This window comes from Misgurnus anguillicaudatus, chromosome 8 (genome assembly GCF_027580225.2).
Source record: "Misgurnus anguillicaudatus chromosome 8, ASM2758022v2, whole genome shotgun sequence".
In the NCBI taxonomy this organism is placed as follows: Eukaryota; Metazoa; Chordata; class Actinopteri; order Cypriniformes; family Cobitidae; genus Misgurnus; species Misgurnus anguillicaudatus.
The window spans coordinates 33,608,105-33,629,697 of record NC_073344.2 but is presented as its reverse complement, the minus strand read 5'-3'; the positions used below and the strand labels follow the sequence as shown (position 1 = coordinate 33,629,697).

The 21,593-nt window shown below is 38.1% G+C and overlaps 3 protein-coding genes across 3 annotated transcripts; 2 read left to right on the top strand and 1 right to left on the bottom strand.

Annotated features, from left to right (window-relative positions):
- The first annotated feature begins 402 nt into the window (after positions 1–402).
- tmem237b (transmembrane protein 237b) lies at positions 403–10,373 on the top strand. The gene is made up of 14 exons (XM_055212161.2): positions 403–609; positions 757–807; positions 2,375–2,406; positions 2,524–2,537; positions 6,180–6,251; positions 6,371–6,496; positions 6,818–6,911; positions 6,987–7,147; positions 7,220–7,346; positions 7,433–7,624; positions 7,758–7,831; positions 9,491–9,587; positions 9,673–9,794; positions 10,198–10,373. Exons 1-14 carry the CDS (start codon positions 592–594, stop codon positions 10,260–10,262), a joined length of 1,245 nt encoding a protein of 414 aa, XP_055068136.2. The 5' UTR covers positions 403–591; the 3' UTR covers positions 10,263–10,373.
- Positions 10,374–10,424: 51 nt separating this feature from the next.
- Positions 10,425–14,066, bottom strand: zp2l2 (zona pellucida glycoprotein 2, like 2). Its single transcript, XM_055212156.2, has 9 exons — positions 13,687–14,066; positions 13,351–13,538; positions 13,154–13,251; positions 12,881–13,038; positions 12,452–12,641; positions 11,058–11,202; positions 10,872–10,947; positions 10,647–10,760; positions 10,425–10,572 (listed from the first exon to the last, which is right to left on the bottom strand). The coding sequence occupies exons 1-9, from the start codon at positions 13,979–13,981 to the stop codon at positions 10,448–10,450; spliced, it is 1,389 nt and encodes a 462-aa protein (XP_055068131.2). The 5' UTR covers positions 13,982–14,066; the 3' UTR covers positions 10,425–10,447.
- A 647-nt stretch (positions 14,067–14,713) lies between these two features.
- Positions 14,714–21,178, top strand: cyp20a1 (cytochrome P450, family 20, subfamily A, polypeptide 1). Its single transcript, XM_073870739.1, has 12 exons — positions 14,714–14,923; positions 15,184–15,233; positions 15,310–15,476; positions 15,567–15,880; positions 15,958–16,036; positions 16,132–16,238; positions 16,333–16,387; positions 16,494–16,614; positions 17,000–17,111; positions 17,654–17,718; positions 20,573–20,662; positions 20,753–21,178. Exons 1-12 carry the CDS (start codon positions 14,852–14,854, stop codon positions 20,901–20,903), a joined length of 1,383 nt encoding a protein of 460 aa, XP_073726840.1. The 5' UTR covers positions 14,714–14,851; the 3' UTR covers positions 20,904–21,178.
- The last annotated feature ends 415 nt before the right edge of the window (positions 21,179–21,593 follow it).

Below are 21,593 nucleotides of genomic sequence, written 5' to 3'. Positions count from 1 at the left end.
TAATAAATATCCAAGGGCCTACCTTTTGTTTTTATTGTCACTCATATGTGCATATTAGTTCATAATCACTTTTGATAGTTGATCAGCTGCCTGCAAAATCAGCGGTGGATATTTTGTGATTCACACCCACAGGCTTTGTTGCTAATAAACTGGTTAAAACATTCTAATACTTTTAAATGGCAATAAATGTGATAACAAAACACTTAAAGTGTATGTTGGTTATGTGTTTGCTTCATGTGATGCGTCTATATACGAACAATTACGATCTGAATCTTTTTCATATTTATTATAAAAGAACAAACATGAACAGGGAAACATTTAACATTTACACATATTATGCAATATAATACAATAACAATTATATAAAAATTGAAACGTTTACGCTTTTTATTTAAAAATGTTTTACGCCCTGAATCTGTGCGCGCGTTTGATAGAGATAATACGTCACGGAAGAGAGACAGGCCCACCCGTCGCCAACGTCAACAATAGACAACGTGCAAAACACAAATCTCGGATCTTTAACGACATGCGAATGCAAAAATAGTTCTTACTCGAATTAAACCGATAGCTTTTATCAAAAACATTAACACAATGGACATCGACACGAAGGTTTGTTTCAATGTAATAATTTAATCAAAGTTCCGTTATTTAGTTGCCAGGCTTTTCCCACAGCTAACGTTATTTGGCTTTATAAATGACTCTATAAAATGATCTGCATTGTGTTATACTGTTGTTTTTGGATATTACTCTGCTTAGCTTCACAGCACGAGGAAAAGAGATCTTCCCCCAATTCCACAAGCACAGAAGGTAAAGCATTTTTTTTTATCCGTGGTATTTATTGATGCTATCTAAGTTTGTGTTCCTTTGTGTTAGATCGTTAGACTGTGGAGAGTTGTGTAAAATTTCACGTGTCAAGTCTTGGATGGAGGGCTGTGTCCCAAACGACTGTGCACTACTCAACCGTCTCTAGTGTGTGGCTTTAGTACCAAATGGATCACTTAAAGGGATAGTTCACTCAAAAATTGAAATTTATACTGGGAAAAAAGCTAAAATAGTACACAAGTGACCGATTTGGGACGCACTTGTTGACTACACCTCTGCATAGAAATAGTGTGAAAGGCTTTTGCTCCCTCTGTAGGTCTGGTAATGTAGAAGTTGGAAGTTGATACTAGCTTTACTTCCGACTACAATCTTTATCTCCGTTAAAGGGCACCTATGGTCCAATTTATGTTTTTTCATTTCATTTGGTGTGTAAATGTGTATTAGTACATGTTATGGATATGTAAAAGGTACAAACCCCAAAGTAAACTATGACGCGAGTTAGGCAACAGTTTACATCCTGGGATTGGTGATGTAGACAAGACCGACATTATCATAATTCCTCCCACTTCAGACTCACAGCCTGTAAGTTAACTCCTGTCAGCATTGCATTGTGAGCAAATCTTTCAAACATGGTAAGGAGCGTCACATTTCCGGCTGACGTCAGAGGTATTCAGGCCAATCACAACGTACAGATTAGCTGGCCAATCAGAGACACAGCGTTTTTCAAATCGATGATTTTTGTACAAAATCCCTGCGTTTCAGGAAGACAGTAAATCTGGAGCTACAAAAATGTATGGTATGTGAAAAATAATGTGTTTTTTAACCATAAACCACACAAACACCTTGTATTATACCAAATACACAAAATAACGTTGTTTTTTTAGCAATGAAATAGGTGCCCTTTAAACTGTATTAGGTAAAGGCATGGTTTGGATTGAATCAGTATCATATTTTATAAAAAATAATGAAACTAATCTAGTATCATGGCAATTAAATACACACACACAAATTTTTTTTAAAGTTGGCCCCTTTTTTAACTTTTTGTAAGGATCTCTTAAAAAAAAATTGTTTTATTCATGGCTTTGTAAAATGTGAAACATGGTTTTCAAGCTTGGATATGTCTAAGGATATAGTTAATATACACGTTTGTTTGTGTGTGTGTGTGTGTGTGTGTGTGTGTGTTGATCCTGACTCCTCTATAGCTCCTCCTTTATTCCTGTAATCCTTCTGCATGGCAGATGCCGGTCTCAGATTTATACCCTTAAACTCGTATTAATCTCTGATGTAAGTTCACTACGGGGTGTGTGTGTGTGTGTGTGTGTGTATGTATGTATGTGCGTACGTGGGCACATGTCTACTCTACATTCAGGGCTGATCTCTACTTTTGAGTGGAATGGCTAAAAAGATAATAGTAAGCTTGATCTCTAGGGGTAATAGTTCACTTTGTAGTGTTTTTGTCTAAGTAGGGAGTCGCACAGTAAAGTACTTTTAGGTTTGGTATTGTATAAGCCGTTTTTAATGCAAATCTAACAATCTTATTCAAATGTTTTAGAGGGGACCACGAGCACTGCCATCTATGCCAAGGTAAAATCTCCTAACATTTATGAAATTGACACTGTTGTACATTTTACCTTACGTGAGAAACAAGCAAACAGATTTTTTTCTTTCTTTCTTTCTCATTTATTATGACTACAAACATAGTCAAGACACAACAGGTGAGTGTTTTAGTTTTTAAGTGATTTAGATTCAGTTAAAGAAAAGGATAGTTCACCCAAAAATGAAAATTCTGTCATCATTTACTCACCCGTATGTTGTTACAAACCTGTACAAATGTCTTTGTTCTGCTGAACACAAAGGAAGATATTTGTAGTGAAGCAGAAAACAGAAGCACCATTGACTCTATAGTAGAAAAATACTTATTTGGAAGTCAGTGGTGCTTAAAATTAGTGATGCACCGATGTATCGGCCACCGATATTTATCGGCCGATTTTTGATGAATTTGAAACCATCGGCATATCGGCAATAGCACGAGACAGGCCGATACCGATTGTTTATTAATTAACTGCATAAAGGAATCCATTATATGTAAAAAATGAGTTAATGTTGTTAATAAAATAAATGCTAAATAGCAAAAACCACCTTTGAATGTTGTCATGTTGTCTTATTATATTTGTTTTAATTTGTGCCTCTCTTATTATGTTAATCAGTTGAATGTTAATTAGATCCAATCCATGTTCAATAAAAATAATTTGATGCAGAAATTAAACTAGCTAATAGACCAACTGTATAGTATTGTATACAAGTGTTTAATATCGGCATCGGCCAGAAGTTGTCTGTTTACATCGGAATCAGTATCGGCCCAAAAAATCCTATCGGTGCATCCCTACTTAAAATGGTTTGGTTACAAACTTTGCTCAAAATATCTTCCTTTGTGTTCAGCAGAACAAATAAATTAATACAGGTTTGCAACAACATGAGAGAGTAAATGATTTTTGATTTAATCCTTATTTTTTGTCATTTTATAATAAAATCTTGAAGTTTCATCTACGGATGATTTTTAAAGACTATCGAAGGAGTTCACATTAAATCTGGGCTCTTATTGGCTTTTTCTTCAATATTCAGTCTGTCATCTATTTAAATTTTTTTAATACAATTTTAGTTTTAATAACAGAAATTAATCTGGGCCCGGTTCCCCAAAACGTTCTTATCGCTAAGTAGTTCTTAACCTATTCCTTAACCTCTCTCTTAACTCTATGGCACGGTTCCCAAAACGTTCGTACGCTAAGTATATCTTCTGTAAGTCACACTTTCGTAAGAATGGTCTGGACCATTCGTAAGCTCTCTCTTAGCGTTGTTTGAGCGCAAAACGCTATCGCCGCAGTCTTTAGAAATCAGTGCAGCGCAGTACAAGTCAAACTATGGTAGCCTATACTGACAATGATTTTATGTTATGGACATTTTTAAGACTTATAATAAAATATGTTTGCAATGGATAGAGGACTATTTATGCAGTTGACTTTATTTGGTATCAGAACTAATGAATCAAAGACGGCGCCGGTGTTTGTTCCTCATTGAAGTCTGTTCCCTCTGGGTAGTTATGTTTATAACGTTTTCATCACGTTATATTTATAATTTATTTAGAAAGATCAAAGATTTCAATTGGTTATACTAAAAAGCAATAATATCATGTATTCTATTACACAATTTATTAAATATTTCATATTTGACAGTTTTATGTCTTTTAACATATAGCCTGTCATTTTCTTTTCTTTTTTCTCTACTGTTTGTTTTAAAACTGTTATGTTTCCAAACATAATAAATATATATTATACATATAATATGATTCATACTGTAAAAATAATTGACTTACAATCAAGAACAGTCAAGATACATTACATAAATGCACACATATACATCTCAGTAGCCATTAAAACTTTCAATGTATATAAAGAATAAACATATAATGTGATAAAAACGCGATAAAATGACTAAACTAAAGGGAAACAGAGGGGGAACAGACTTTCACACAACACCGGTAACCCCGTAACCGTTTAGTCCATGCCAATTTTTTTTATTCGGCAACACTTAAAACCTTTTGACAATTTGAAAACCATAATTCTGTATCTAATTCTCTCTCTCTCTCTCTCTCTCTCTCTCTCTCTCTCTCTCTCTCCATCGTAGATATTGCTTTTTATTGAAAACATTAATCAATGGCCAGCAATACCGCATTAAACAGAAGTAACTGCAGCTGCTTGCCAATCAATTCTGATCGTAGTACATTACCATTAGTATAAAAGGGTATTACATTTTTTTTAAAGTCGTTAAACCCATGTTTAACGTGGATGATTAGCGAGGAATACCCGGTTCGTCTACCCGTATTACTGACAATTTTATAATTTAATTAATAGTCTATATTTGACGGATAACTTAAACTATGTTAATAAATGTTACTGGAATAATTTGAGTAATGTTCCATTTGTATATAACGTGTTGTCTTTCTTAACGCCGTAATGCACCTTCGCATGAAGTAGAAAATCGATCCCTAAGCGATCGATCGCAAATAATTCAGCACCTTCACTTGGGACAGCGACATTGTTACGTCGTACTTAAAGGCAGCATGTTAAGAAGCTTCCTAAGAGACACTTCGGGGAACACACTTAGGAACATAAACAACTTTGCTAAGATATATCTTTTTGAGCCTTCTTAGCGTGCTAAGAGTGAACGTTATCGGGGAACCGGGCCCTGTTTGGCACATGTATATTTTGTCTACGAAAGTAATTTCAAGCATTTAACCATACACCTTTACATTAAAGGATTAGTCCATTTTCTTTAAAAAAAAATCCAGATAATTTACTCACCACCATGCCATCCAAAATGTTGATGTCTTTCTTTGTTCAGTCGAGAAGAAATTATGTTTTTGGAGGAAAACATTCCAGGATTTTTCTCATTTTAATGGACCCCAACACTTAACAGTTTTAATGCAGTTTAAAATTGCAGTTTCAACGGACTCTAAACAATCTCAAACGAGGCATAAGGGTCTTATCTAGTGAAACAATTGTCATTTTTGGCAAGAAAAAATATGCACTTTTAAACCACAACTTCTCGTCTTCCTCCGTTCATGTGACAAGCCATCATGACCTCACGTAATTGTGTAATGACATGGAAAGGTCACGTGTTACATATATGAAACGCACATTTGCAGACCATTTTAAACAATAAACTTACACAAAGACATTAATTTGTGTCATTCGACATAAAAGAACGTCGGAACGGTCCACTTTCTCCACACTTGTAAACACTGGGGCGTAGTTTCGCATACATCATCCGTGACCTTTTGACGTGATGACGTATTACGTGAGGTCGCGCTGGTGTGTCACAGGACGGGAGGAAGACAAAAAGTTGTGGTTTAAAAGTGCATATTTTTTATTTTTCTTGTCAAAATTGACAATCGTTTTGCTACATAAGACCCTTATGCCTCGTTTGGGATCGTTTAGAGTCCTTTGAAACTGCAATTTTAAACTGCATTAAAACTGTTAAGTGTTGGGGTCCAATAAAGTCTATTAAAATGAGAAAAATCCTGGAATGTTTTCCTCAAAAAACATCATTTCTTTTCGACTGAACAAAGAAATCAACATTTTGGATATTTTTTTAAGAAAATGGACTACTCCTTTAAACGATTGTTTCTAATTTAGTCATGCATTTTAAACTTTCGACCGGTGGTGTATATTATATTGCATTTTTGTCAAGAGATCCTTCTAAAAGTTACACAATGCACCTTTAAGTGTCAAGTTCAAATGGATAAAGCAAGCAACTGAACATTTAGAGATGCATTCAAGTCCTTCTGTTGTCCTATACAGAAGAGATGCCAGCCCCAAAGAGCAGGAGAAAGAAAGTCAAGAGAGATGTGGAGAGTGTGGAAGAACCCGATGGTGAGTTCAGATGAGATGACATACAGTGTCATCATGAAACATCACAGCAGCTCTGCCTTTAATTTGACACGCATACAATTTAAATAAATGTGTGTGTCTGTGTTTCAACCTTTTCCTAGATGGTGGAATGGAAATGGGAGACGTGGCCAGTCATAGACAGTCAGAAAGTCGGGAACCATTGACCCCGGAGCCTCTGGACAATCCGCCACAGAAAAGGAAAAAGAAGAAGAAAGCACAATCAATTGGTACAAGCACCATTCATGGGCACTTCCTGTTCGGCCTGAAAACGCCTACTTGCATATTGTATAGCATGTCTAAATCTTTAGTATCCGAGAAATACCCAGATTGTCTACTGCCTCAGTATGCTTTGGATAGATGCTTTTCCATCCCATGAGTCCATGGGAGCTAAGAAGCCACCAAAAAGTTGAAAATACACACTAACATTATTTTCACAGTTGTTGTTAGTACATCATAGGTGAATAAACATACGGGTCACTTTCGGATGTAGAAAATATTATATTGTGACAGACGCAGAGATGTAGTGTGGCTTTGCTCTGATTGGTTAGATGTGGAGGGAGCTCATACAGACCTGGTGTCAAATGGAGATATGATGGACCAGCACACTGATGAGGAAGTGACACGCAAACCCAAAAAAAAGAAGTGAGTCATTAGCTTATATTTATGTTCTGGTTTAATTATCATTTATGTTTTCAATTACTCTTTCTCGCATACCAGGGTGAAGCCTAAAGTAGCGGAGACGCAGTCCAGCAATGAACTGGATGTGGAGGATGATGACATCATCACAGACCCACAAGCCCCAGTCACCCAGCATTCCCTGTTTTCTGCTCCACAAGGACCGAGCCAGCCTGTGGGCAAAGTGTTTGTGGAGAAGAGCCGTGAGTGCTAGATCAGCAAGATCTTTACTTCATAGATGGCAGGTTTAGTACAAGTCGTTTATTCACCGGCAGGTCGGTTTCAAGCAGCCGAACGAGTGGAACAGTGGAAGCCCGGCGGACAGATGGAGCAGAGCTTTATGGACGTCCGTTCGATGTGGACCACCAGAGATGTGTCAATGAAAGTACACAGTGGCTTCAGGTGTTTGTTTGGCTTTAACTTTTGAATCCGTTTCTTGTGTGTAACCTCAGGAAGTCGTGATGGACGTGTCTGTATTTCCTACACAGGGTGATTGGTCTGTTTTCTCACGGCTTTCTGGCCGGTTACGCCGTATGGAACATTATTGCGGTGTATGTGTTGGCCGGAGAACAGATGAGCAGGGTTTCTAATCTACTTCAGCAGTATCATACGCTGGCTTACCCCGCACAGTCTCTTATGTACCTACTGCTGGCCCTCAGCACCGTCTCTGCCTTCGACAGGTGGATCACCAATCCTTCTGTTTATCTTACTTAAATCAATACAAACAACAGTTCACGACCAAACTCAAGTATTTGTAGACATCTGGGTTTTTTTTTTTAGATTAAACTAAAGTATGTGTCCTTCTTCTCATAGGTTGAATCTTGCCAAAGCCCCTGTGGCCATGCGAAGTTTACTAAGCCTCAATCCTGTGGCTCTCGCCTCTGTTTGTGAGTTTAATGCATTGCTCGAAGTGTCCCTTAGATCTACTTAAAGGAATATTCCATTTTCTTAAAAGAAAAATCCAGATAATTTACTCACCACCATGTCATCCAGGGTGTTGGTGTTTTTCTTTGTTCGGTCGAGAGGAGGTTGTGTTTTTTGGGGAAAACGTTGCAGGATTTTTCTCATTTTGATGGACTTTGATAGACACCAACAATTAACACTTAACTCAACACGTAACACTTTTTTTCAAAGGAGTTTCAAAGGACTATAAACAATCTCAAACGAGGCATGAGGGTCTTGTCTGGCAGGACGATTGTCATTTTTGACAATAAGGGTAGCGAATATACACTTTTGGGGCACAACTTCTCGTCTAGATCCGGTCCAGCGCGACCTAACGTAAATGCGTGGTGACGTAGAGAGGTCACGTGTTACATATATAAAACGCACATTTTAAACAATAAACTGACACAAAGACATTAATTAGTATCAGTTGACATACAACAACGTCAGAACGGTCCTCTTTCTCAACACTTGTAAACACTGGGGCGGAGTTTCGCGTTCGTCCTCTGTGACCTCTTGACGTCATGGCGTATTGCGTGGGGTCGCGCTGACGCATCACGACCGGATCTGGACGAGAAGTTGTGGTTTAGAAGAGCATATTTGTTATTTTTATTGTCAAAAATGACAATCGTTTTCGTAGATAAGACCCTTATGCCTCGTTTGGGATCGTTTAGAGTCCTTTGATAATCCGTTGAAAAAAACTGTTACGTGTTGAGTCAGATGTCAAGTGCAGGTGTCCACCAAAGTCCATCAAAATGAGAAAAATCCTGCAATGCTCTCCTCAAAAAACACAATCTCTTCTCGACCGAACAAAGAAAGACACCAACACCCTGGATGACACGGTGGAGAGCAAATTATCTGGATTTTTCCTTCAAGAAAATGGAATATTCCTTTAAAGCGATACTCCAGCAAACTCATCAAGCAACCTCAATGCACTTTTTGGGGGTTTAAAGTGAGAAGTTGTTCCCGGATCCCAGTTTTCTACCATTATAAAGCTTGGAAGAGCAAGGACGTTTACTAAAATAACTCCAGATGTGCTTGTCTTAAAGATGATGTACATATGCATCTCAGATTGCTTAAGGATGAGTAAATTATGGGGTTATTTTGATATTTGGCTGGAGTATCCCTTTATATTTTCAGAAAATTCTGCAAATGAACTCCATTAAAGGGATAGTTCACCCAAAAAAAAAAATTGTGTCATCATTTAGTCGCCCTCATGTTGTTACAAACCTGTATAAATTTCTTTGTTCTGATGAACACAAGGGAGGATATTTTGAGAAATGTTTGTAACCGAACCGTTCGTGTACCCCATTCACTTCCATTAGGAAAAAAGAATTCCATGGAAGTAAAGGGGGTCCACGAATGGTTTCTTATAATATCTTCCCTTGTGTTCATCAGAAGAAAGAAATTTATACAGGCTTGCAACAACATGAGAGTGAGAAAATGTCGACAATTTTCATTTTTGGGTGAACTATCCCTTTAATATGCAAATTATCACAGTTATTGATTTGAGAGACCAATCCTGCATATTTATGTGATTCAAGATTTTTTTTAAACACACACAGAGCACATAATAAACTGTATATATTGATTTTATTTTTCAGTGTACTTCGCTGCACTTGTTTTATCTTTAAGCCAGCAGATGACAAGCGATCGCATCAATCTCTATAATCAATACTCCAGCGCTAACGCGACACTGTGGTACGTGCCCACTCATTCATTACGGCATGCTGGGTAAATAAATACTCTACTACAGTAATCACAGCTGATGTCACTTATTTTACAGGCAGCCAGGCTCGGAAAGCAGCATCCTTTACCCCTGGATCATAGTAAACCTGGTGGTCACTCTGCTGGTCGGACTGGCCTGGGTTCTGATGTCATCGAGTCCAGATATTGACCACACAGAAGGTAAATGCAACAAGGGGTCAAAGTTTACTGGTAATCTATGTTCCCGGTAAAACCGTGTACTGCATGTCATTTAAAGAAAACAAAACAGAGGACGGTATGTACTTATGCTCCGATGTCATATGACATCATATTGCCAGTTTAATTTAGAGAGCACCATCTAATTTTCTCTGAAATAGTAAAAAATTCATTGCACATGATATTGAAGTACAAAATAGTGCATTGCATTGTGGGGAGACAGTAGTGCATCATGCACTTGGTTTTGCCAGTAGTGTTTTATGGGATCATAACATTTACATATACAGTGCTGTTAAATTCTTAACATATTCTGCTTGAAACTGCTAAAATTAGGAGCCATCATTTAAATAATATACATGTGTAGCTAACATGTACTTTTTCCCTATAGAGTTTTTAATGTCAATGGAAGCAGAATATCCAAAAGCAGAAGAGAAAGGAAACATCACTGCATGAGGCACCTGGATTTGTTTTTTGTTTGCCTTTTTACTATTTTTGATACGTTTAATAGCTTTATCATAGACCTTACTGTCCAATGTGAGATTTGCAATAAACTTCTATAACTGACCTTTGACTTGAGGGGTATTGACTTTGAAGGCAAAAGCCACACAAACCAAATACATTTTGGTCATTTTATTAAATCACACTGGTGCAGGCTGAGGACGAGGTCCAGGACGCCGTTTAAAAACGGCCACCACGAGTCCACAGACACCAACCACAGTTAGAGCTGCTCCTGCCCATAACCCATAACCTAATATGTGTGGCACTAGAAACATACAAGTAAAAGTCAGATAGTACTTTAAAAATCCTATGCAAATAATCCTAAATAGCATTTCATACCTTCCTCATACTGTAGGTTCTCCGAAACTGGTGAATTAGAAACGAGTTGGACCTCGCCACTCGAAACTAAAACTTTCCCTTCATAATCCTTCAGTTCTTCTAAAACGGGAATTTCTATTAAGATTAAAACAGAAAAAAAAAGTATACATTCAGATTCTAGCCAATCCCAATTACTCTAAATAGTGAAACATTGCTATATCTAGACTCTTTTGTTGCTGTACTCACTTGTCTTGCCACAGCTTGGCTCGCAGGACTCATTGGCAAGCGGCTGACAAACAGACGTGGTGCAGTGAATGAAGACCTGTTAAAGACAAGAAAGGAGTGGGGACAACAAAATTGTTTTTACGTATATAAAAAAGGTATAAAATTAAAAAGTATAAAGCAACGCATAGTGGACAGAAGAGTACATACCCGTTCCTGCAAAGGCACAAGAGAGGACTGATCTACAAAGGTGAACATCCTCATGACGAAGCGTTTGTAATGAGATGGATACTCCAGCCCGGACTCTACAACAGGAAGCGTGGTGGTCAGGTAATGGTCATCCTTATAGGGACACCTACGAAGAGCACCGACAGGGAAAATAAAATGTAACATTTGATCTTGTGGCATAATTAAAGGAGTTTGAGGCAAGCTTAGAATTTCAGACATGGGCATGTGACACCTTTTCATCCAATAGGCCAGGGGTTCTCAAAGTAGTGGTCCTTAAAGGAACACGCCGAATTTTTGGGATTTTAGCTTATTCACCGTATCCCCCAGAGTTAGATAAGTGCATACATAATCTTTTCGTCTCTGTGCGTGCCGTAACTCTGTCTGACACACCCACCGCTAGCCTAGCTTAGCACAAAGACTTGAAGTAAATGGCTCCAGCTAGCATACTCCTCCCAATAGGTAAAAATTAATGCCAACATTTTCCTATTTATATGTTGTAATTTGTATAGTCACAACATGTACAAATAACAAGATCACATGAGACACAAACATCTACTTGGGCGGAGTGATTTGCTCACAGCACCCGAGAAGCCCCATGGGGCATCTGTGAATATAGCTCCCAGTAGTATATGGTTAAAAGATGGCTGTGTCTCATGTGACCTTGTTATTTGTACATTCTGTGACCATACAAATTACAACATAAATAGGAAAATGGTGTTATTTGTCACTTATTGGGAGCAGTATGCTAGCTGGAGCCATTTACTTCAAGTCTCTGTGCTAAGCTAGGCTAGCATTGGGTGCGTCAGACAGTTACGGCACGCACAGAGATGAAAAAAAGTGTATGGACTTATCTAACTCTGGGGGGTACGGTGAATAAGCTAAAATCCCCCCCCAAAAAATCGGCATGTTCCTTTAATGCTTAGCCAGGTGGTTCGTGAGACTTTAAAAAACGAAATGATTATTATTAAAAAAAATATATTTTCATCTAAGAACCATGTCAGTCTTACTACTGTTGATTTTATGATCTCTAATATGAAGATAATTTAAAAAATATATAACTTATGAGTCCAAATGTAATTTAAACAAAACGGTAGGAATATGCTTAGTAACTAAAAATTTGCCCTGTAAGAGGTCCCTGGCCGCAAAGTTTGAGAACCCTCGAAATAGACTATTTTGGTGGACCAGCGTAATTGTAACCCTACCTGTAAATTTTGTGACTTACTGTTTTCCAAAAAAAAATAAAAATAAAAATCACCCTACACAAAGAACATTGTGAAAGTATACCCTTGATATCTAAAATATCGAACGAGTAAGTATAAATATTTAAAAATCAATGAATTAAACCAAACTTTGATTTATTTACAACTAGTAGTTACCCATTACGTATTAGGTCCCACTGGGGCCCGCTCTGAGGTTCCTGGGTGGAAGTGGCCCAGCAGTGATCAAGGACCAGGACAATGTTTGGATCTATTCTTTCCAGAATCCGCACCTCCACGTAAACCGGTTCTGTCAATACTTTGGTGACCGGGTAGTCTTCCTTGGAGTAGTACGAGGTATACATATCCTCTAAAATGCACAAGAAAGTATTAGAAGCATTTTCCTTAACAAATCTACAAAAAAACTGCCAGACTGCAAGACATAGGCACTGTCTGCCCTTGAACTAGACACGGAATTAAACATGCAACTTTTTAAAAAGGTCATGTGACAATACAATGTATTCAATTAACAATAAGTTTTACCATTTCAGTGGGTACTGTAGCACTGCAAGATGAGCCCCTCGCACATGCGAAGTGGACATTTCTTACCATCAGAGCATCCTTTAGTGGTACACTGTCCATTGGCGATCCTGAGCTCCACTCTGAGGGGTTCCTTCTGGGAGACCGGTGGAGGGGGTGTGACCATATTTACCTCCACCATCAGAGCCTCAACTGCCGTTCCTGAATACCTGCATTGGAACTTTAACCTGGAAAATATTACATTGTTCAAATGACACCAAAGACAGACCACTAAGTCAAAAAGGTCCAGTGATGCCAACTGATTAAAAGGGATCACAGGAAACTGTAAAATAAGTCCCTAACTTATAAGTGCCATCTCTTGAGATGGATCCATGGCGTCCAATGCCCACTTCGTATGCTGATGACATCATGTTTTCATAAACAATATAATGATTTTCTTCCTAAAGAAAAGGCAGAATAGAGATATACTGTGTAAGGTAGCAGTGTTAAAAAGATAAATGCTGCCATTATCAATAACATGTATTCAAGGCCCCCCTCACCTTCATTTGGGTACCACAGGAACTGACCGGAAACTGATAGATGGCAAAATTGGCCGTGGTTTCAACAGAAGCACACTCGCTGGAGACACTCTCCACCATGTGGATGGAGTCCAAACTGATGGGTGGCATTGTTGCATCTCGAGCAACCACCAACACAAACTGCCCATCTCTTGTGCACTGCAGGGTAACTGGCATAAAGAAAAAAAAAAAAACATTTAGTACCTACAGTATTTAGTAAGGGCAATTATCAGACCAAACCCAACATCTTTATATGGCATGCACTGTATCATTTACTGATAAGTGTATTTTCCTATGGAAGTTATGAAGATGTCCCACCCGCCTTGGCATAGTAACAGCCTCGTCCATCATAACAGCAGCTGATAGCGTCACATTCTTCCGGAGTGATGTCAGTCTCTCCGCACGCAATGCGCTCATACTGCTCGAGCATACAGCGTTGGTGGGACGAGGACCTCACCGGGTCACCCCTCAGCCCCTGCTGGCCAAATTCTTTGAGAAATGGTGATAAACCACCAGATTGATATTGTGGCACGTGCCAGGAAAACTGTTGATCCTGAGCGTTGCTAAAATATAAACTAAGCGTAAACGCTAAAAATGCTTCAATAACTACCATTTTCGTGCGTTACTTTTGATAGTTAAAACCTTTCTGCTGTGTGTCACATATCAAGAGATCATAACGAGACTAATTACTACCAGCCACTCACCGTTAATTATATACAACCTTGAGGAAATTGAGTGTGGTCGAGTTCTTGCAGTTTAAACCAGGCGCAGCGCAGAACGATCGGCGTATGAGATCACAGTACCGCGAGAGCGATACTTTGGTGTCACACGCCGGGAGAGTTGCGCAGCGACGCATGCCGTTCTAATTTTATTGGCAAAATACTTTATTCCTTAATGTACATTTTCCTCAACAGTACCGAAATAAAAAAAATCTTTGTGACTTTAAGTATTAAATTATGACACGAAGATTAACAATCAAAAAGTGTCAAATAGTTGGATCCGTTAGATTTGACGAATGTTACATAATTTGCTTCATTACTTCTGATCTCATCCTTGATTATTTGGAAATTTTACTCTTGTTTATACTTGCAATAAAAAGACGCATTGCGTCCAAATATTTTCCTATTATTTTATTTTATGCAAAAAAAAAATCAAATTTGGGCTGTCATGCAGCAGTTTACAAAATTACAACAAATTACCAAAACAATAAACACATAAACAGAAATAACCTATTAAAAGAATTCAACATAAACAGCTACCATTAAAAATAGAATTATCCAGTAATAATATAAGAACAAACATCGTTACAAAAAAATTCACTCTGCGATCGATTGTTTTGGTCTTGTTGTTGTCAGGTCTTGTAGTTGAATGCCGATCTAGGGACGCCTGTTTGGGTTTCAGATGGTCACTGTAGACGTGGATTATTAACTGTTAGCTTGTTCACTCATTTATGACGGACATTAAACATTTCTGACAAGCAAAAATGCTGGATTTTGCTATATTTGCAGTGACGTTTGTCATTGTCCTAATCGGCGCTGTCCTATATTTATATCCGGTGAAAAATATTAATATCATATGTGTTGTGTAGTTGTATTAATGCGTTGCTGTGTTTATAACATGTACTTGGTAATAATTGTATTTTAAAACGTGGTTCATATAAAAACATGACTTCAATAAGTTTAAATATATTTTTGCATTTCTTGCACATTGATAAATAAATGTACCACATTGTTTTTTGTAAACATCTCGACAAATGTTTCGATTAACTGCTGTAATAATAATATAACGTTATGTGTGTTCTTGTTTTCATGTCAGTCGTCCAGAATAGCCTCAGGTATACCTGGACTAAACCCCACAGAGGAAAAGTAAGTCTCTAACTTTGTTTTTTCTGTTTGCTTTAAACCACTTTCACTAACTTACTATTCTCTTTGCTGTTGAAAAAGATGGAAATCTACAGGACATAGTGACCAAAGGAAGCCTGCATGAATTCTTGGTGGGTCTCCACGACGAGTTCGGATCTGTGGCATCATTCTGGTTTGGTGGAAGACCGGTGGTCAGCCTGGGTGCTGTGGACCAACTACGTCAACACATCAACCCCAACCGGACTAGTGTGTTAATCTGCAAATAGATTCAAGTAATCTATTATAGTAAAAATAATACTTTCATATAAATATATTCATGTTTGTACCCTTCCTTAGCGGATTCATTTGAAACAATGCTTAAGTCGTTGCTGGGTTACCAGTCCGGTTTGGGTACGGGTGTGACCGAATCACTGATGAGAAAAAAAGTGTATGAGGGAGCCATCAATCAATCTTTGGAGAACCACTTTCCTGTTCTGCTACAGTTGGTGGAGGAACTGGTTGGTAAGTGGGCATCTTATCCCAAGTCTCAGCACACACCCCTTTGTGCACATCTACTTGGAATGGCTATGAAATCTGTGACTCGGCTCGCTATGGGCAGCCGCTTTCGGGACGATGCTGAGGTCATTCGGTTTCGGAAGAACCATGAAGCGGTGAGCGTTTATCAGTCGTTACCCCCTAATATTCATATGAATTGTTATTTTAAACACACATTTCTGAATTTGAATAGATCTGGTCGGAGATCGGTAAGGGTTATCTTGACGGATCCCTAGAGAAGAGCTCCAGCAGAAAAGCACATTATGAGAGTGGTGAGCAAGAAGTTGAACAGTTCTAGGAAGTATTGACTTTACTTTTTGTTTAGTCTCTAATATTGATCACGTGTTGTTGTTTTTTGTTATGTCAGCTCTTGCTGAGATGGAGTCAGTGTTGAAGTCTGTGGGAAAAGAACAGGGATCCAGTCAGTCATCTTTTGTTAACTCTTTACTTCAGGCTAATCTGACCGAGCGGCAGGTGACATCATCTTAACACCAACCGATCTACACTCTTGTCAAGATATGAATTGAGGAAAGTTGGTAATATGTTTGTCATATTTTGTTAACCTAAGGTGATGGAGGATGGGATGGTTTTTACTCTAGCTGGCTGTGTCATCACTGCTAACTGTGAGTCTTAATTTCTCTTTCAGGAGATTTATGTGTCTTCTCTTTATCAAATGTGCTACCTTCCCGACTTTGTAAAACATCTGTTTTCATCTGTATGATTTCCCAGTGTGCATCTGGGCAGTGCACTTCTTGTCGGTATCAGAGGAAGTGCAGGAGCGGCTCTATGATGAGTTTGTTGAAGTACTGGGGAATGAGCCTGTATCCTTGGACAAGATTCCTCGGCTTAGGTGACTCCACATCATATACGATTTCCTGATGTGCATGCTATTAGTGTCTTTTCTTTTCACAGCTACAGTTTGTCCACTAGGGGGTCCTTATGTGATAACATTAAAAAGTTAATACATTAATAGGCAGTAAAGTGTGTTGTATATGCCCCACACCCACCCAGTGACATTAATGAATAGTATAATATATGCAACCAAATCTAATGATTAGATTAGATGCATCAAAGTTTGATTTCAATTATTGATTTCACATCAATTTCAATCTTTGACTTGACCTTACTTAGTCAATATTAAAGATATAAAGGATTCCTCTGCAGGTTTCAGACAGACTCAATTATACAATCACATTCTCTTGTGTAACTGTATATTGATTATATGTTCCCTGCAGATACTGCCAGCAGGTGCTGAATGAAACCGTCCGCACAGCCAAACTAACACCAGTGGCTGCCAGATTACAGGAGGTAGAGGGAAAGGTGGACCAACACCTCATTCCTAAAGAGGTGAGACCAAGCATTACTTACTATATTGTATGCTCTACTTCTTAATGTAGACTAGAGAGAGTCGTGTGACTTTTAAAATAATGACTACTTAAAAAATCCAGCCTTTTTTAAACTAGGTGTAATGCCACTAAAAGTGAAGTGCTTTACACAGTGCACACAAAAAGGATATTATATTAATAGAATAAAACTTTATTGTCATTGTGTAACCACTGCATAATTGCAAATGTGTAAGCTTTAATCAGTGTATCATAGGAAAGTCAATAATAATATGCAGCTTTTAATAGACCAATGAGATTACTGTGGGCTGTGCTACTCATGCAACAAAATCACATGCAGATGATTGCAGTTTTATACATAATATACATAATAAGTACACACAGCACACACACATATATTATGCAAAAATGAACTTTTATTTTGTATGCGATTAATCAATAAAGTGATGTAGTATTTCATTGTGTCTCACATTGCGCATGGTTTTGGTGCTACATGTTCAACTAATCGTTAGTTTTTGTTTAACAAGCCTTCTGTGATTTCTGCAGACATTGGTTATTTATGCACTGGGTGTGGTTCTTCAAGATGCAGATACTTGGTCACTACCATACAGGTAGGCAATATGTTTTTATGTTTGTCATATATAACCATTGTGCGATTTGCTGGGGGGGAGGGATTGTCCCCCTGGTCTTTATATCCCTGGCTCGTTTCCCATTAAAAATATCTGTCTGAAATTGATTCTGATTTGCTAGGCTCCGATTCTGTGTTTCATGAACAGCTCATGTGTGTATTATGGCGTTTTGGTCAGTAGGAAGTCCTTATCCGTCTAAAAGAGTCTGAGTCGTTCATAACCTGCATTTAAAATCAAAACTCTTTAAACAAAATAATTAAAAATATTCTTTATTATCACAAAAATACCTGAAACAATTTGAAGAACAGCAATATAAATATGCTTATAGACATTGGGTCTTATTCACTAAGCATGCGTACGCACATATTTGTTCGTAAATTGTGCATACCGACGTTTTAACTATCAAATCATGATTTAACAAAAACTTTCATACCAAAATTTATTTTAAATGTATGCAAAAATGTAAAATCAACTTAGACCCCACATACGCAATAATCATGAACAAGGAAAATATATATATAGACATTTCATCGGGCGCATATGTGGTGACGCGATACGCGTCTGGTCCAAACTTTACTTCCGGTTTCAATCTTTTTAATAGTCTGACTAGTTGCTAAACGGAACTCTTGAACAAATACCTCCTCAAAAATAACAAATGCTTTGGTTTCCTAGATAATCTATATGTTGTTTATTTTGCTTGTTATATAAATAAACCACGTTTAAAGTATTTTGTTACTATTTATTCTTAGCAGAGTTTACCGGAAGTTACGTGTTAACCACGAAAGCCGCTTGTTTATGTTGTTACTTCTGAAACCCTCTATAACACAGATATATATTATAGGGTTCTTTTTCCTTGTTCATGATTAGTGCGTATGTGTAATCTACGTTGTTCTCATGTTATTGCAAACATTTAGAAGAAATTTTAGTATACAAGTTTTTTGTTGATTCATGACTTGTTAGTTAAAACGTCCGCATATTTCACGAAGAAATATCTGCATACGCATGCTTAGTGAAGTGCTGCGTCCAAAACCGCCTACTTCCATACTATACAGTAGGCGAAAAGCAGTAGGCGAGGCGAGTAGTATGATTTTTCAGTGTGCATACAATGGACACTTCACTATCCCATGATGCCTTAGGAGAGGAGTTAGCCAACGAAGAAGACGCTGCGTCGTCTGTATTCCCGCTGGAATGACATGACGTGATGACGATGTATGTCACGTGATGTACCAACATGGCGGATGTAGTACGTCCAAATTTCATTCATACTACCAGGATACATACTACACAGTACCTACTGTTTTAACGGTAAGTAAGTAGGTACTTCATCTCATTCAGTACCTACTGTACGTTATGCGGTTTCGGACGCAGCCAATGAGACCCATTTCCTGGAATAGCGTTTGTAATGGTACTTCTTCTGCGGCACAAATGGATTTTCTGCACGAGAGCGCCCTCTGGCTTTTGGATGTGCCGGCATTTCACCGTAATTCATTAAAATTCATTCATTGAGAAAATGCGCATTTGCACAATGGATCATCTCTAAGCCATACAGTGGGGACCCCCCCATGATTAATGTTCATCAAACGGCCATATAAATGGCCTAAAATAAAAATAATTTGATATAAATAAAAACGCTGCCACGCAATAGTGTAAACAACACTAAAATCAGCAATGGAATATTACTGTTAGCACTTCTGCTTCTGAGACTATTGGTGAGAGCGCGTCTAGGTTATGTCATGATCCTTTTTTAATCCATGCCCGGATTTTCCAAATGTTGTCACTCACCAATAGTTTGTTTCAGAATGAAAACAGCCATATAATAAATGAAAAGGATTCCAAGCAGCATATCATTGTATTTTATAGGAACGTCACAAAACTAATCTAAAAAATATTACCATTAAGAAAGAGACAGCAGAAACTAACGTCATTAGAATCAAGGGGAAGTCCCAGGATGACACAGGAAACCAAAAAAGAGGTCAAACAGACCTTTTTTTAGTTTGACGTCTTTTCTAAGTAGGCATATATAGCCTATTTATTGTTGTTATATTGAGAGTATGTTGTGCATTGCATTTTTCCTATTAAATATTATAATTACAAATTGCACAAGTTTTTTGTATGTCTGGTGCAAAGCTAGCCTGGGTTTCCCCATGCTGCCTTGCGCACAAATGTATTCACGCTGCAAGTCTAGCATGGAAACTATGGACCAATTTTGCCCCTGAAATAGGGAACCAATCATAGAACGGGGAGGGGGCAGCAAGATGATGACGACGTCTATGCGACACACCGAAGCAGTTTTGTAGACGCAAAGTTACTTTTCGATGCAGCCTTAAATAGTGTCCTAAGTAGTTTTGAACGCAAGTTTATTTTAAAAAAAGAGCAACTTTTGAGCTATGAGCTACGTGCAGTCGCTTTGATAGACATTCGTAGCACCCAATAAAAGGCTCTGGGGATTCGTAAACCGCGCCTCAAATACGAGAAAATGAGCATGTGGTTCCCGACTGTCATGCCAGACCAGGGGTCTCATTTATAAAACTGTGTGTAGGATCCTTACTAAAAGTCTACATACGCACAAAAGCCAAAAATGGCATACGGCAAAAAATATTAAGATTTCTAAAACAAAACAATGTTCCCTGTATAAATCAAAGATCACCTGCAAGTGTGCGTACATGAATCCTCCTCAGAGTCCACCCTGCGAGCCCATTTTTCCTTTACGTTTTTTTTATAGATCACAACCTTTGACATAAATAAAAATATTTGAACCCCCCTCCAATTTTATAACAAACCTTATTTATGAGGTAAAGTTTAATAAAGCTTTTTAAACGACTCCCTTCTTTTACAGGTTTAATCCTGACAGATTCAATGATGAGTCAGTGATGAAGAGCTTCTCACTGCTTGGGTTTTCAGGAAACCAAGCCTGCCCTGAACTCAGGTATAAGCTATAAACTGGAGTAAATAACTTCAAAATCAAGGAGTATTTAAATTGATATTTCCTCTTTCTCTATGTCTCTCATTTGCTCAGATTTGCATATACCGTGGCCACGGTGCTGCTCAGCACCCTAGTGCGCAGGTTGAGACTGCACAAAGTGGAAGGACAGGTGGTTGAAGCCAGGTATGAGCTGGTGTCCACGCCCAAAGATGACACCTGGATCACCGTCAGCAACAGAAACTGAATGACTTAAACCTGCCTGGCCAATGTTGTATTGTTGGCTTCTGCATATGATAACTGCAGTGTGTGGCTGCAGTTGATAAGATCAAAGATCATTGTGTCGTTAAAAATGTCTGGTTGATTGTAATTTGTAACTATATACTGTTTAACATTCTACCTGAATGTCAGAACAATTTTATAAAGGATTTAATGCCTTATTATTGCCGTGCTTTGCAAGTTACTTATCAGTGTTTAATTATGATAATCTTTTTATATGAATTAAAAAGGAAAATAAGTGTGCATCTGTCTAATTGTTTGTCTATTCACCCAATCCACTACTAGCCTATACATCTATCGGTCTGTTTATCCATTCACCCACCCATATTGTCGGTCCAGTTGTCCTTTGGTCCATTCACCCAAATCCACCAACCTATCCATCCAGTCCATCTGTCTGTCTATCCATTCACCCAATCCAACTATGTCTGTCCATTCACCCAAATCTACCAACCTATCCATCTGTCCGTATATCCATTCACCAAATCTAGCTGTCTGTATTATCCACAGGGTTCCCACGGGTCCTTGAAATCCTTGAAAGTTTGTGAATCTGGGGGAAAATGCAAGGACCTGGGAAGTTTTTGAAAATATACATGCAGTTATAGTTTTTGGTAAAAAAAATCCATATTATTCCCTGTATAGTGTAGGATAATATCACTAA